This window comes from Ammospiza caudacuta, chromosome 3 (assembly GCF_027887145.1).
Source record: "Ammospiza caudacuta isolate bAmmCau1 chromosome 3, bAmmCau1.pri, whole genome shotgun sequence".
Taxonomy (NCBI): Eukaryota; Metazoa; Chordata; class Aves; order Passeriformes; family Passerellidae; genus Ammospiza; species Ammospiza caudacuta.
The window spans coordinates 63,406,496-63,423,979 of record NC_080595.1 but is presented as its reverse complement, the minus strand read 5'-3'; the positions used below and the strand labels follow the sequence as shown (position 1 = coordinate 63,423,979).

Here is a 17,484-nt window from a genome sequence, read left to right as displayed (position 1 = left end):
AGGGACAGAATATCTTGCAAGTTCTCAAGAAACAGTGTCACGCCAATTTGCTTTTGACTGCTGTGTTTATGACCTTCACTTTTTCTATATAAATTATATGTCTAACTTAAAAATGTTGTACTGGTTACAATACACACCACAAATCTAATAAACTATTCCATGATTAAATGAAGAGTTTTATTTTTTTAAAATGTCATATGTTAGTTTAGGATAGCATTGTTCTGCAAGTAGAAGTAAATACCATGGGAAAATTTCCTTATGTAGTCACTTTAAAGCATGCTTACCAAAAGTTAATCTTGGAATTAATTTAATTCCAGATACCTCACTTCTTAAATGAGTTTTACTATTAGTAGAAATTTTTTTCTAAATCATTATTTAGAATTTTAGATAATTCCTAATCCTTGCTTCTAGACTGACCTCACAAATAACATTCTTTTAAAATTCATAGTACATAAGTGGCTTATTCATTACTTTATTTGTAAATGAATTTATTTAGGGTCATAATCATTGTCTTGACTATATTGAATTGGATACTCTTTGAAAAAGGAATGCACAGAAGCATTTTTTTCATACTGCAAAACTAAATGGGGAAATTTTTAACTGAGAAAACAGAATTGTGAATAATCTACTAATAAACCTTGAAACAACAAACTTTTAATGATCTCTCATTGCAAGAGTATGAGATTGAAAATATTAGACTACAGACACACATGGTTTAAATTATTTGTTTAAAATAATTTAGAGGTGTAAATAAGTATTTTGGGAAACAAAATTCCAGTATTTCGGAAAAAATCCCTACAAAAAAATCCCACAAAAAAAGGGAATGTTTAAAGTTTTGCAAGTAATTTTTCTTTCCTGTCATGAAAATTATGGTGGTAATTTAGGTGCTCTTATGTTTTCCTCTATGTTTGCCAGAAATCTTTCCTTTTCCCACTTGTTAATTTCACTTCATTTCTGCAAAAATGTTGCAATAAAAGTGCTGACATTTACAGTTCAAAGCTTCCCCATCCATGCACATCAATAACATCAAATTCTTTACATTCTGATTTTCTGCGCTTGGCCAGAAGAAAACGTTAATTCTGGAATCCCAAGATCCCTCCTGGGATGAGTTTTCCCTTTCCTCCCCCAGGAAGCCCAGCTGCCCGCCCCTGCCCAGCCACACAGGCATGCACCCTGGCCAGGGAGAAACCAAGAGCAGCTTCTGCTGCACCTTTCTGGCAGCCAGCACACATCCATGTCTGGTGAAGGGCTTTAAACTTCAGGCTTGTGAGTTAAAATTAAAATCACACCCACCACTGGCAGACCCTCTCAGGACATCTCTTTAAGAACTACTGCAGCCTTCTGCAGAACCCAGCAAATGCTGTGGCTGCCCCTCCACCCCAAAGGCTGAGAAACTGCTTTCCTTTTAAGCATAACTTTAGAGTTAAAATGAATCTAGGAACTGAGACCTGGCACAGCAATAAATAGCAGGCAGTAAATGAATGACATTAACACTACAGTGATATAGAGCATTTTACATGGCAGAAAGATAATACTCAACAGCAGAAGTGAGCTCCAGCACACCAGAGGGAACACAAAACTTGGTACTCCAAACTGCAGTCAGCCCTTTTGGTTTCTAAATGCATGAAACAAGTCATAATTTCTTTTCAAAGTTGTAGGAAAAATAAGTCCAATAATTGAAAACAGACTTGTTGGTATGCTAAATGGTCCCCAACGACTTTACTGCACTACCACCAGCCCAGCTGAATTGCCATGTTTGGTGTCTCCCATTCTCTAGCTTTACAAGACACAAAAAGGAGGTGATTATTTCTCCCTTCCCAATGTTGACACCAAAACCACATTATAACAACTGCGTCCCCAGAAGTTTATATATAAATGCTACTTAACAAAGAATGTAAGTAGCATTTTTGCTTGAAATATCACTCTCATGCTAGATTTCCTTTCTACATTTAACTATCAGTCCCCTTTTTCTCTGAATTTTATTGATGGTCAATTTCTTAAATGTTTTCAATGTACTATTTTAAAAACTGTAATAATAACTACAACTGTTTAATTACTGTAGATAAACAACTTAAAGGTATTCAAAACCTCTCAGTAATCAGTATTTTATCTCTTACATTTTAATACTATTATCAGGAACAGAGGACAACAATTATACTCCCTTAATAGCTGGAGGAGTTTGAAAAGAAAAGTCTATAAAATTTTTGCTTATTTTAATTGCTGAAGAGCCTTTCAAGGAAAAAAGACTTGTCAAAATTTTTTTGCTGTTCATTTGCTTCTTAAAGGTATATGAATTCAATTTTACTGCAAGTCTTGTGATAAATACTTATGCATCTATTGTAGGGTTTGTTTTAAGCTGTTACTGTTGTAACACACAACTGTCAGATCAAGAAAAAGGATGTATTTATAGTGCTTATGATCAAGAAGGAAGAACAGAGTGCCTAATGGTAGGCCCAACAAAAATATTAATTCATTCTCACACCCTCCTCCAAATTTAAGAATGCATATACCTTTTGAGCAGTTTTTCCTTTCTCAACACAGGCAATAAAGAGGGGCTGGATCAGAAAGTGGCAGACTAGCAATACTGCAAACTGCTAATTCCAGCTTCCTTGTTTACTTATTGCAGCTATTGCCAGAATGCTTTCTAGTATGAAGGGGGGGAAAGATCAAAAGATAAAGACCAATCACTCTGAAATCTCTCACATAACTTCTGCCAGCACCAGTTCTGCCATCCCTGCAGCAAGTAATGACTATTTACCGAAGAACAGGATTATAAGGAGTTTCCCTCAGCCTGTGGTCCTTCTGCAATTAAAGCCCTTTGAAAACCTAGCTTAAGAATCTGTTTAAAAACAGTTTTTAAAAGTAAAAACTAAAAATTCTCTTTGGAACAAACTGAATATCATTCCAGCTCCTCATCCTAGAGGGAGCCAGAGGAAGCCACAGCATTACTCAGGACCCTTCCCAAGGACCACCATTGGGGTATTCAGAGCCATATCCTGATTAAAAATGAGGACAGGCTGTTTCTCTCTGGTCCTTTTGCTCCCTCTCTTCTCTTTGACATGTGTTCATTTTCTTTAGTTCCTTCCCTTCAACAGTGCCTGGGCTCAGTGGAGAACTAGAATAGTTACCCTTAAGCCTCAACTTTTTTATTTATTCCCCAAATTATTTTGCTTTCTACAGTAATGGCATGTGAGATATATGAGTCCCCTCTGAGGCTCACAAGCTTTTACAAGATGGTATAAAAGTATCATATGGCAAAGCAATGATGTTAAGTGAGGCAACCACTGTCCTCCAAGACCACAGACAGATATGCTAAATCAGAAGTGAGAAAAATGTAGTTCAAATTTAAATCATCTCCTTCCACTGTTTTCTACTATTTCCCCCAATGATATTCCAATATTTATTTTAATTTTTTTAAAATTAGACCTAGATTCCTTAAACCACTGGTATTACTGCATATTATAGTTTCATATCTAACACACAAACAATTATAATACATTGCAAGAGCATCAGTCACATATTAATCCTCACACAGACAATTTTCTAAAGAGCTGGCTTCTTAGGTTTTAAAAATGGAAAAAAAATCAGATTTAATTTTATCCCTGGGCAGATATCAGCCCAGAAAGAAAGACAGGTCTGCATGATCTCATGGTAGCTTTGAGGTACAGCTATAACTGCATTAATCTTTAATTGACAGAATCAAATAAGAATGTGATTTGCAAAACACAGCCAAGTGTGTGTACTCTGAATAGAGCCAGCATATAAGAAATTGAAATTGATTTCCTCTGAACTAGATTATTTTCTTGTGATTGATTATGTGGGAAAAGCTCACAATACTCACAAAGCCATTCCCATCTTCATCAAGGAATGGGTATGCCTGGAGCAGAGCATTGACAACAATGTTATATTGCTGACTGTTCGGATACCTGTGCAAACAAGACGGAGATAGAAAAGAAATACATGGTTTTCTAGACAGTATTCAACACTGGAGTCTATTCTGGTCTAGATTAAATAATTTCTGACTATTTCTCAGGCAATCAGCTGCCCTCCAAATAACAAAGGGCACAGCTTAAAGGCATGAAATCTTTCTATTGGTTTCAGTAGATGTCAGGCCCTTAGCCTCTTTTATTTAAGCAAATATATTAGAGAATATCTTTACATCCATTTGAAAATTTATGTCTGCAGACAACAGGTCTGCCCCCAAATAAAGGTAATGGTGTTGACTTACAGTGATCCTTCCAAGTATTTTGTCATGTCTGCTTGTAAAAATTCAATAATTCTTATTCTCATACTGTGATCAGGGCATTTTTTTTCTGCTAATATGCACTTGACATCGTAAGGGAAGTCTGGCAAAACATAAGAACTTGTCCACTGCAACATCTTGTGTCTCACAAAAAATGATTTCAGGTTTTTTCTGTAAAAGAAAAGATTGTATTATCACCATCACATCTTTCTTCTATGGAAATGCGGGCAGGAGGGAAAGATAAATACATGGAAAAACACAACACAAGGGAAAGTTATTGCTATAGAAATTCAAGGCCTGCTGTCTTTGTTTCTGCATAAAGAATACCTACAAAAGCAGTGATCAATACACACAGAGTGAAAAAGCAGATGTCAAATATGGAATGTTATAACCAGGAGACAGTAGGAGGTGCTTCCTAACTGAAAGCAAAAGCAGAAGTCAGTGGGGGCTTGCTGCTGTTGCAAAACACCTTTTTCTGTCTTAATTTATAATGTTTCCTCTCTAGTAAGACAAACAGCTTAATTGAATAAAATACTATACATGACATTATTTAAGGCTGTCCTCCCACAGGGGAAGGCAAGGAAGGGATGAAGGCAGCTATCATCAGCTCATGGAAACAGAGCAGACACAGCCCAGCAGCTTCAGTCACAAGAACACCATGACCACAATTTACAGAAGTCACACCCCAGCTGGGGTGAACTTGAGGCAGGTTATCACCACTGGCTGCCCAAACCCTAATTCTGAAAGAACACAGGGAAAAGTGGGTCCCAACAACCAGTTATCATCTCAATTCCTCCTTGAGCAGGTTGGTCTCTAACTCTCAACCTCTCTGACCTGTTTATGCTGCCACACCACACTGGCATTTTTTAATGTATCTTGCGGGCTATCAAAAACTCTACATCCCTGGTATAACTGCACCAATGCCAGCCCTACCACAAATGGCAATGCAGTGCTGAGGAAAAAAAATATATATAGCTTCAGTACTGTGTTCTGCTCCCAGCATCAGTAGAAGTACTCAGCACTACCATTCCTCCATGCAAAACAGGCACAAAATGGTCAGCACCGCTGTCTTCTCAGGCTCACCAGACTCCATGGGACACAGATGGTTAACAGTAGATGCAAAGGGCGGTGAAGTTCTGTTTGCACTTTGCAGTCTTAAAAGAAGGCAAAGTTGTGCAGGAAGTGACAACATATCCACATAGACACATTCATGTCCTTTTTTGGTGATAAATTAATATACAAATAGGAAAATAAAACCCAGCTTGGATTCGGAAATCACTTGGAAATCCCTCCCATGCAAACAAAGTGCAGATGTTCAATGTAGCATCAGTGAGAGCTCTGCAACCTTTAAGTTTGCATCCTGTACCTTCACCAACTTTCCTGATGGAAGTGATGCACAGGCTGCAAGTTACTACATAATGTTTTCAGCATGCTACCATTTAATATAGCTCAAAAGTGGACAGAAATTTAAAATTTACAGTACTTTTCATCTAAGCAGCACTGAAATTCCTTTTGTTGGTAATACCACTGAAGCCAAAAAGTAATTTCAAAATGAGGGGTTTATAGCAGGTTCCATTTGGGGACACTGTACTACATTCAGTCACATGAGAAAATAAAATTTTCTTGCAGTTGGGATAGCTAATAATCAGGGAATATGACAACTCTCCCATCCACCAGGCCCTTCAACATTTGCCATGGCAACAAAAATACTCCAAGTTTCACTTATCTTCATGTATCTCACCTAACAAAAATAATTCCTTTCTCTCTAAACAAAATCAAAAATTCCTCTGGTCTCCACAGTGTGTGAGATTAAATATTTTACTAGTTTTAGCTGGACTCATGGCTGTTGGGAAGTCATGTTAAACATGTGCTGTAATATTTCACAATGAAATACAAGCTTGTTTGAAAAGAGACACAACTCCACATAAACTTTATCCTCAGAAACACTCACATGCAAACTTGTTTAACTAAAAGGACAGTTGAGTTCAGCTGTAATGCTGTCCTCTACGATCACAAGAGATTTTGGCTCTACACATAAATCCCAGTGCACGTACAGTTTTGAGATTTAGGTACAAATACATGTAGCCTGTTTCTGCTCATACCTCTTCTAGCTAACCTGAGGCAGAAATCAAAATCAAATTATATAAAAATCTTGAAATTGCAAAAAAAAAACCTCATGAAAATCTCAAAATCTCAAGTTACATCTTTTCCTGTCTCTCATTTCTTGAGGCTTTTGATTCTACAGCTAAATGAATCCAATGGCTAGCTAAGGCAAAACTTCAGTGTCCCTCTTTCCCTGCTGTCACACGTCTGAATTATTTGCACCCATTTCTCACTGGTACTAGCAACCCTGCAGCAAGTTACAAGGAGCTACAGTGACAAAGTTCTTAATTATTCTTTTCATTTCGTTTTCTCACAGTTTAAGCCCCCAAAATGACTTCTCATGCAGTGAAACAAATACCAATTCAGATGAAGCAAGCTGGTCTCTCTATGCTTAGCCGCAGTAAGGAACTGCATCCTAAGAGGAACCTCCTCAGCAAGGAGACAACTACTGACATAGCTTTTACCACTCAGCTTTTGTAGACTGCCACTTTAATGTGCTCAGTCACAGTCCTGTCTCACACAGCTGTTTCCTTCTTTGTCTCCATTGTAACCTTACTCTGCTCATGCACAGCGTGTTTACTGAGACATGAGGCTATAAAACAGCATTATTTTGGGAGGAGCCGTTTATCTCCTTCAGAAAAATGGAAAAATACCTCACAGCAAACCAGCCAACAAAACAAAAAAAAACAAACACCAATAAACCTCACAAAGAGCCCTCAAAGACCCATCTATTTGAATTATATAACCCCTGGCATCCCTAATCCCAGGGAATACCTTGTTTTACTGCCAAAAAGACAAAGAGATTCACATTTGCAGTGTCACCCAGACCATTCAATGATTGTTTTAGATTACACTGGAGAGAAGAGTGGGGAGTAAACACAGCATCATCTCTCCAAGTTCAGTGCTGTGCAACACCACACAGACACACAGAGCCACCTGCATTAGCTGCAACAAGTCAGTAAAAATAATTTTGGTATCAATACAGACAACTCAATCAAGATAGCTGTATACAGTGCCATAGATATTTAGAAACAAGATCAAATACTAAATCATAATAAGACTGCTGTTTTTAAGCTTCCTGTTAAGAAATATCTATTTTGATCATTTAGGGGAAAATGTGATTTAAAGGTCAATTGAGCACACACAAATGTGCTGTGTGGCATGAGCTTTTCTTATTGTCTGCTCAAGTCTGTGAGTCAGGCACCCATTGCTCTATCTTGCATCAGCTCAGATCCCATTTAGTCAGAGGACATGGCAGTTAAGAAGAAATTTGCTGACATCAATGGGTTGTTCCCTTTTTGGTATATCCACATAAAACTCAGCACATAGGTGAAGTCTCAATAGATTCCCACTATTCACAAATAAAAGTCTAACCTTTCACATGTCCACATCACACATCAGCAAGAGACTCTGATCTGAAGGTATGTAGCCTGGAAGTCCATGTCAACAAATCCAAGGAAGAAACAGAGGAGGAAACAAGGAACATGCAGATGTGAAAGAAAGGAAAAGTCTTCAGCTGTAAAAAAATTCCATTTCCCTAATACATGTATAATATGCTTTCAATTTTATGACAACATTCAAAGTTGCAAAGGCTATTTCCATCAAAAGGAAGAAATTATGACAGAAGATGAAATATTCAAAAACTTTTCTTCCTGTCAATAGTCAGATAAAAAGGGCTCTATTTTTTTGTTCTCAGTTCTGATATCTGTGCCTGAAAGATCCTCATGCCATTCTCTTTTAGTGCTTCAATGTCATTTCCAACTTTTGAGCACAAATACAAGGTTTCCCAGTTATTCCCTCAAGCCTGGGATTTGCAGTCTACCTAGTGCTTGATGATGGCTTCTATTTTTTAGTTCCCACTAAACATAAAGGCAGGTATCCTTTAGACTGAAAAAGAAATTACCCACAACTTCAGCAAGGCTGGGATGTGGGAGCTGTGAGATGTGCCAAAGATGCCCATTCCCCAGAGCAGCTCCCACTTCAGCTTCCCCTGCAGAACCCATTCTATAGAAACCATCATGTTCAGTACGACTACAAAGTTACAGACAAAACAATTCTGCTTCCAAAAAAGTTTGCAAGATGCAGACGCAACCTTCTTCTAGAAGAAGTCCAGGCTTTTTGATGGCCTAAGGAGATACATCACGCAAGGGAAGGCTTTGCCCTCTCACCTTATGCGAGGGCAGCAGCTGTGGGTTGCAGAAAGGGAAAATAAAAATGCTGTTTAGGGAATCAGACTGAAAAAAATGCCAGCTAAATCCAGCCATTTAAAAGAAACAGGGTTTATTTGTATTCACCCCTGTAAGATATGGTATACTGTATCCCAAGAATTGTATGGGTTTTTGGAATTTTTGTTGTGCTGTTGTTATGACTTTGCTAGACCTTACTAAGGCAATGCAATTAGTGTATTTCGCAAGTCGTTTTTAAGACTTGCTAATTTCTGGTGTGGAAAAGACATAGCAATTTATTTCTTTTTTCCTGTAAACTTCTGTGGAAGACTCACAGCACCATGTCATTAAATTCAGCTCTGATGACCTGAGGTGCTCCAAAACTATGAGTCCTGTTGTCTTGACTTTCAAAACATCGAGGCAACAAGAACAGACAATAGCTATTATTATGAGTCTTCTAGGTCTTTTAGTTTAGTATCCTTAAGTATCCTGCTGCAATAACAGAGACATGAAATGCTGACTTAAAACAAAAAAAATGTGGCAGAAATTCTTGCATCCACATGAATTAAAAGCCTAAATTTAAAGCATCACCCTCAAGCCCTGAACAAACCAAACCAAAACTCACAGATAAGACAGGTTTCATGAAGATGTAACAGCAATTGAATTGAAATTATCAGAAATCATAAAAATGAAAGTTTTTCTGGTATGTTATACTAAAGGTACAATCAAACAGCATCTGACATCTGTACTTCTGAACAAAACAGGCAGTACTTCTTGCCTACTGTTGACCACTGTCAAAGACTTCATATGATTTGCTTAAGTCAGCTTTTCATGTCCTTATGAGCTAACTGAAAAAAAATCATCAGAATTATTTCTGGTATATGTGACGCTATCAAAAATAAGGTCTTTGCTTAGAAACTAAGAAACTCTTAAGCTATACATTAAGAAAAAGCATAAAAAGCACAGTCCTGCTGAGTTTTCATTGTAGGATTATAGCTACATGTGTTTGTATATGTATGTTTTATATAAAAGTAATATTTGCCCTCTTGTGTAAATAGAGCAAAATCATTTGAAGTAATTAACTCGATGACAATTTTTCAGGCTAGCTGCTCTTTTTCTCTTTTCCTTTTAAAATTTTCCTTTTTTTTTTTTTTAAGCACAAGCATAAATACATTTCTGATAAAACACATCAAACAGATGAATAATACTGATGTATAGGGAGGCAAAGGAAGGCGCTCTCTAAAGATCTTTAGAACAACATATCATAATTAAAGTCACTTCAGATGCAGCTACCCAGCAGTCAGGGCAGTTGTTGTAGCCTGACCAAAAAAGATGTGGGACTGGCCTAGTTAAAGACATTTCCTCCACTGAGGAAATGAATGACCCATGCAGGCCATCACGGCCATCTTAGAGATGGACACCAAATTTGTAAGGGCAGAGGTAAAGGTAATTGTAAATCTTCCAGCTGGTTGTCCTTGCTATCAGCTCAAATTGATGCAGGCAGCAGCACCAATATTCTGTCAATGCTGACAAAAGCTTTATTGGTAGCAGGCCCACGTTTAGCTGAGCACTGACCACATCTCCCAAACTCACAGCAAATAGGGAAGTTCAAACCTGTTGAGGCTGGCTGGAAGATCTGTTATCCTGCCTGTGCTCTGAGAAAATTACCCCAAGGCATTCAGACAGTAAACCTGTTACACAGCACTCAAGAGCTACAGAACATGTTTTTATAGAAAAAATAAATGTACACATAAACATGTACCAGGACATTACTCTTGAGGGAAAACAGCTGGACCGTCATAGTGGAAACAGTGAAAAAGGGATACAATGTCATTTTGCTAAGCAAATATGTTGAGGAAAGGCAGACAGGACACATAAACCAACCAATAAAAGGTTGGTTTTCCACAGCAGTATCAGGCATTTACAAATAATAAAAGCCTCTGTCTTAGCAACAAGATAAACCCCAGGCTGTCAGGAGCCATAAAACTGCTAGTACTCCAGTACAGAAAAGCAGGACTATGGGAAATGCATTTATTGAATTGTCCTCTGTGTCTATCCTTTTGTCTTCACAGACAGTCACTGCTTCAAGATTAATCTTCTTGGGATATTACCAAAAAGATGGGCTGGTTTTACTTCTGTCGTTGTGTCAAAGCATTATTCCATTGCAGTAGGTTGCAAACCTCATCTGGTTTAATATATGCCCAATTTCAATACAAGAAAACAAATTATACAATTGCTTAATCCAGTCAGTTTTTGTTTTTCTGTTTAAACAATTTTCTTTGATATTTTGGTAATATTTAGTAATATAGAAGAGTGCATTTAACACTGTTGTTAGGACTACCTACACAGGAAACACAGAGAAACTTGGAGCTAATTCAGCAGCATTAATAATCCATAAAAACATCCACGAATTCGCTTCCAGCAAAATCATACAGTTACTGAAGCTGTGGCTCCATGAATCTTCTGAGAAAACAAAGCCAAAAACAAACCACAAAAACCCAACACCACAGACAAATTAAAACAAACAAACACAAAACCAAACAAAAATCCAAAACCAAACAAAAAAAACCAAAATCAACCAAAAATTTTAAGTTTTTCTTTTCAGATGGCATGAAATTAATAAGGAGACAGAGGCTGTAAGTATAATCCTGGCCAAGTAACAATAATTTAAACTGTGCATTGTGAAATGGTTACTCTGATTTACACAATCCATCTTCAACTCTTTATACAGCACAAGGCAAATTAATTAAAAATTAGCATCCTTTAGAAAAACGGGCAAAATACTGCAGGATAATATTAGTGGTTTATTCCAAGGTTTCAAGTGATTTGGGTTTGTTTGTTTGATAATAATGCTGACAGGACCTTTGGAGTTTTTGGGATGTTCTTTTAAAAACAGAAGTACCAGGACTTTTAAAAGCATTAAATCATATCTACAGGGGAGAATGGCAGGGGGAGAAGTTGTAGCAGGTGGAAATAAAGGGGGATAATGACAAGCAGACAAAGCTTTGGAAACACAAAAATAATTGCCTTGAAAGAGGAACAGGGCACTCTTTCAACACTGCCTGCCCATCACAAAGAAGAAAATCCTGGATAGGAGGAAAAAAAAAGAAAAAAAACCACATCACATTGTCTTGCCTCCAGTTTCTAGGTAGGCTTATTTTGACAACCAAGGAAAATGAGTGTGCAAATGGAAAAATGGAATCAGCATGCCTACCTTGCAAAGTGCTATATTTAGGATGCCTCAAGCACACAATTTATTGAATAGCCATATTCCACTGTGTAATGACTAATTTGTCAGATTGCTGTTGAAAACATACGTAAAATATGATTTTTAAAAATCAGATAAAGACAAACCTGTATCTTGCCTTCTGCAAGAGGTAACACAAAACAGTGAGCAAGGACTGAGGATGCAATCACACCATCAGGCTATTTCATTCAGTCAAATAAATTCCTGTTCCTGTTGTTTTTTAAATACATGTGGATATACCTGAACCTGACCTCCAGTAATTAAGATTACTTTTATAAAAAGTATAAATGAAGCAAGATGAAGTGTTTATGTAATTTTCAAAAGGCAAGGAAAATTTCATTAATATATTATAAACTCACTTTTGCTTTAGCACTCTGTGATCAATTACTCCTTTTTCATTTTCATGTGAACACAGATACTTCTGCTCCATAGGGCCAGAAGAAATTAACATCTGTCTGTCAGTAGCCCTAAAAGAAAAAAACAAAAATCACTCTCAGGTCTTGTGCAGCTTATAGAAAAGAGGATGTTTAGGGTTCTAAAATGCCAGTGGCAGAAACAGAACAGAAGTAAAATCAACATATCAAATATGTCATGATTTTATATGCTCATGACTCTTAATCAATTTCTCAGTTCAGTTATCAAACTAACAAATTAAAAGGGAAAAGGTAGAAAGTTCTGCCTGCTTATATTCTAATTACTACACAGTTACAAATCCCAAGAAAATCAGACCTCTCAGAGTTGCAGGGTAACATCCATCTTCATAATCTGGCATCCACAAACTTCTGGGAAAAACTAACCATTGCAACAATTAAGGGGTGAGCTGAAAGAGCTAATTACACAGCATTTCAATACATTTCTATTTAGCTAGAATCTTGAAAAATTGTTTTTTTTCTGGAGGTTAAGTCAAAAGCATCAAGTCAGCTTTGCATTACTCCAGCCACTCTAGAAGATCTCCAAGTTCTTCCTGATCTTACAGTTCCTGGCCATTTGCTCCAGCTCATCACTAGGAGCAATAACTCTAGATACCCACTTTGCTATGAGCCAGTCCACTACTTTCCATTTAACCTTTGTGTCCACTTCTCTCCCTCCTCATACTCGTTATTTCTTGTTTTGGTAAGTGTGTTGGGGAAGCCAACACCAGAAGTTTTACCCCATACTGGGCAAAGGCAGAGCTAAGAGAGGGGATACTGTTATGCTGCCAAGAATTCATGGCAATCATAAAACATTAATTTTTTTCCTAACCTCCTCTCTTCAGAACATCTGAACTCTAAAGATGCTCTAGAAATTGTTCCAGCCTCAGTTGCACTCAACACACAAAAGGCTGTTATTGGAAATGACATTTAAGTTTGCCATATTTATAAGGGGAGTTCTCCCTTTCCACGAAACAATATATTTCAGCCATGTAGTTAAACAAAACAACACAGAAACCCTTCAGTATATTCTCTGTGTGGCTCTTGGAAACAATTGATTGTGAAAGTGGAAGGCAGCTTCATGTTTACCTGGTAATGTCTGAGTTCCTCATACACACATAAGCAGTTTCTACTGTGGGAACACTTCCACTGAACCAGTGACAGACACAGGGTGCTATTTCCATGTCCTAATCCAAACTGCTGGAGATGTGAACCACATTCTAATTAGCCAAATTTTTTACTTCCACACAGAAAGCGTTCAGCTATTGCACTCTAAATTCCATGTCCAGCCAAGGACTTTGTTTCTATTTCTGTCAGGGAGGAGAGGTCAGCACAATCCATACACAGTCACAGGATGAGCCAAGGACACCAGGATAAAGAGGTGGCAGCCAGGAGTGCACCAAAAAACACTGGGGATAGCATTTATATGAGAAATACAACAGGGAAATGCTGCTGACAGCTCTGGGAAGCTCCACAGTGACTTCAGCTGACCCAGAAAGAGACTGTGATGATGATGATTTCTTCCTGCCCTGAGCAATGCCCTCTCCACCCTGTCACTGGTCCTGGCAGGGCAAGCAAGTTCTGGGAACAGGCCTGACTGAGAAATAATTCTGCAAAACAGAAAAGATGGTTGGTTTTCACCTGGGCTCAAGCACTGCATGATAGGAGCTAGGAGCATGCAAACTCAGATTTCACCGTTGTTCTCTGGCACCGCAGGAGGACCACATACCCAGCTGTGGATGCTACAACTGCAAATCTTAACAAGGTTTCTCTTCTCACTGTAATTCAACCTAACATCAGGGAGCAATGGAGGAAATGTGAGTTCACATCTACTGTGAACTACCAGAACTGTGAATTTTACATTAGTTCAAAACGGTGTCTCGTAAACTCAAGTCATGAGTCGAACTAGATCAAAAGAAATTATTCTTACAGGATTTTGTTCAAGATGTACCGAACAGACAAAGATAATTTTGAACTACATCACCAAGAAAAGCACTGCAGTGTTAAGAAAAGAGAGTCAGAACTATCTGCATATAAAGATACAACTTTCAGTTTTGTAACAAAATACTCTTTTCACTATAGATGCTTTTCCATAATTTTATACCCAAAAATGCACAGAATATATTGACTTTTTACTCGTCCTAAAATACATGACTGAATGCATCTTAAACTTGCTTGGATTTTATTCTGTCTTTCTTGATGACAAAAAATATTTCAGGAACAGCAGCTCATTTACTCAATTTCCCTGTAAAGAGAAGGATACCAGCAGCTTATTTTCCAGGAAGGAGACTAGATAGGGAAAGATTTTAATGTAAACTATATTCACTAAGATTTGATATTTTAAGATTTTTTTTGGAGTCTGCAGAACTTCACAGCAAAGCTGTTGCACTGATGCTACTGCAACTGCATGCTCTTTGTGGGACAGCGTGGCTTGACCTGCAAGAGCTGACAAACAGCCACATCTGAGACACAGTCTATGCAAACACCCCTGACAAAGTCAGAAAGCTGAATATCCAAAGCAACATCCTAACTGCCCTAAACATAAGGACATGCTTTCTTCTGAACCCCCTGCTGAAATCGTGGTATATCCACTGCTGTACTTTGGATGAAGTACAATATACAGAGTAGTCTTCTTCAGCAGACACCTCTACCCCTAAAGAAGGAGCTTCCTATAACTCAAATGGACAGGCCCTTGGTGCAGAGAACTGAGACTGGCTGTGATCTCATACTTCCGGCCTGTGATAAATCTTACATGCTTTGACTTGGTCTTCTTCCTGCAATCCCCTTCTCTCCAAGGGTGTAAGAGCATTTACCTCAGGAGTTTCACAAATACTTCCACAAGGACAAGAGGATCTTTCTCCCTGTGCAGTTTAGTTCTGCTCATGAGCTCAAGTTGTTTGGAAGTAACTCTTATCACTGTTTATCAGGCTTTTGTTTGGGCTGTTAATCACCTCAGAGTGTACAACCTGGACTCCTTTTGGATGAAGGCAAATGCTCTGCAGTTCTAATCCTCTGGGATTAATCCTACTGTGACTAATGCAGCCTTAATGCTAGAGTCCTTTCTTTTGACAAAAAATGCATTTTGGATCCATGGCAAGCTGCTCTCTACAAGCCAGGATTTTTGGGTTTTAAAGAGACCACTTGGAGGTCAGGATTTCTCTTCTCAGCCAAGACATTCAGAAAAACATAACCCTGCTAGACTTACAGTAGATCAGAATGGAAGTAAAGGATGGGAGAATCAACAAACCTCTCATCCAAATACACCCAACAAAAACACTCCACAAACTCTGCCCCTTCCTCCCTTCCTCCGCTAAGAAACCCCAAACAAACAAAGAAAACCTGCTCAACCAAGAGCCAGAACATAATAATTGAGGACAATCTCCCTGGAATCTGTTTTCTAAAAATATATCTAGTTTCACAATAAATTTCAATAATCCACTATGGAATTATTAAATGCTTATATCTGGACCAAATCCAGAGTTTCCTTTGATAAACTGACTTTCAATATACCTGTGACAATTACTATCTCTGGCTAAATCATTATTTTACTCTAAGACTGGCAAGCATTTAAAAGTAAGTTCTTCAAAAGGCTAATATATTAAACAGAGAAAATCCTAGCTATAATGAAAGTTTGACAGTGCTTCATTCAAATGAAAACTGGCTATGAAGGAAGTTTAAATTAATTAATGGTGTGGTTCAGGAATGTCGATGCCCTGTTAAAAACCACAAGGTAAGAACCCAATTTTACATTTCACATTTGTTACAGTTACTGAAAATGAAAAAAAAACAGGTACAGATGAAGAGCTAGTAAATGCCAGTTTTAAAATGCCATGAAAAGAACACAACTATATCCAGACTGATATTTGCTGTGCCACGAACAAACTCACCCACTGATTACTTCTGGAAATTTTTGAGAAGCTGTTTCACAACAGTATGTGAGGGATTCCAGCCCACTCTTCTGTTGCTGGTATTTTTTAATCAGGTCCATCAGCACTGCCTGGTGCCCAATCTTCTTCACCAGCTGCTGCACCATACGATCATTAAGAGCCAGAAGAGCTGCTCCACTTATTTCTTCTTCTGCAGATTGAAGAGGATAAAATCATTACTGTAAAATATCTTTATAGTTACAGTTACATTCTGTATGCCTAAAAACATGGTGACGGAAGATGGGTCAAAGGGAAGGATGCTTTGTACTGCTGACAGTCATCTTCAGCTGTCACCATCCTTTCCCAAGCAGTGCCAGGAGTCCTAATCACTGCCCAGATATCTTCCCCTGACACAGAGCCAAGTCTGAAACACACAGAGGCAGAGGTGACAATTTTAATGCTGTAAATCAGGCCTTGCTTGAATCACAAGAGACTGTTACTTGCTAATGAAGGAAATAAAGCTTTTTAACAGAGTACACAAGAAATAGACTGTTCACATTACAGTTTCTTGTGCAGTCTTCTGTAGAACATAAAACATTTACACACTACATTTGCATTATTTCAAGAGATTTCTACAACATAAAATAGGCCCTGGCAGGACTTTTAAACTGCCAGCTCTGATTTGAGGTGTGTCTATTTATATATAGGCTTAATCTCGTCCCCCAGGATTTCTCAGACTCTTGTAACAAATCTGTACACTTATGTTGATTTATCAGATCTATGTCAGGTCTGACACGAATAAATTTCTATAAAAGTCTGAGGTTAGCATATACACACATGCCCCAAACCAAAACAAGGTAGGCAGTGCCAATAAAATGCATAGCAAGATATACTAAACAAACAGCACCACCCCCCCAAACAATAAAAATGCTTACCACGGAACTTAGGAACTAGTTCTCCTAAATTTCTCAGTTTCAACCAGTTGCAGACTTGCTCAACTGACCAACTTTCCATCTTCAGTTGTTTCAATGCTAAATTTCCCTCTGAAATGAAAATAGGGGATTATTTTTGTGCTGAGCTCTAAGCCAAACTCCAACATTTCATAGCAAAAAATGCACTTAGCAAATAATATATCTACATGCTCTGAATAAAAATAGTGCTAAATAATCCAGCTAATGTCTGTTGTAAGTGGCAGTTTGCTTGGATCCCTTTCCTCACCTTCTTTCCCGTCTCTGGCTTCCCTCCGTTCTGAGGCAGCCTCATTCCTTTTAAAACAAGACCTGCTCCGGTACCATTAACACCCAGGTTTCCACACAGAGAAGAAAAAAGGTGTGAAATTCACCACCACCATCAGGCTCATCAGGAAATGGCTGACATTTTACAGAAGGAAAAAAAAAAAAAAAGCCACCCCACCACCAGATAGGAGTCTGTCACATCCATGCTTACAGTC

General features: G+C 38.0%; 1 protein-coding gene across 1 annotated transcript in view; it reads right to left on the bottom strand.

Moving 5' to 3' along the window:
* Nucleotides 1-17,077, bottom strand: part of SAMD3 (sterile alpha motif domain containing 3) — a 35,444-nt gene extending 18,367 nt beyond the window's left edge. The window contains exons 1-5 of the mRNA XM_058802458.1: nt 16,970-17,077; nt 16,056-16,245; nt 12,118-12,225; nt 4,229-4,414; nt 3,842-3,926 (exon numbers count right to left, since the gene is read on the bottom strand). Coding sequence (XP_058658441.1) covers nt 3,842-3,926; nt 4,229-4,414; nt 12,118-12,225; nt 16,056-16,245; nt 16,970-17,048 — 648 coding nt within the window. The 5' untranslated portion in view covers nt 17,049-17,077. The remainder of the gene's footprint in view (nt 1-3,841; nt 3,927-4,228; nt 4,415-12,117; nt 12,226-16,055; nt 16,246-16,969) is intronic.
* Between the last annotated feature and the right edge of the window lie 407 nt (nt 17,078-17,484).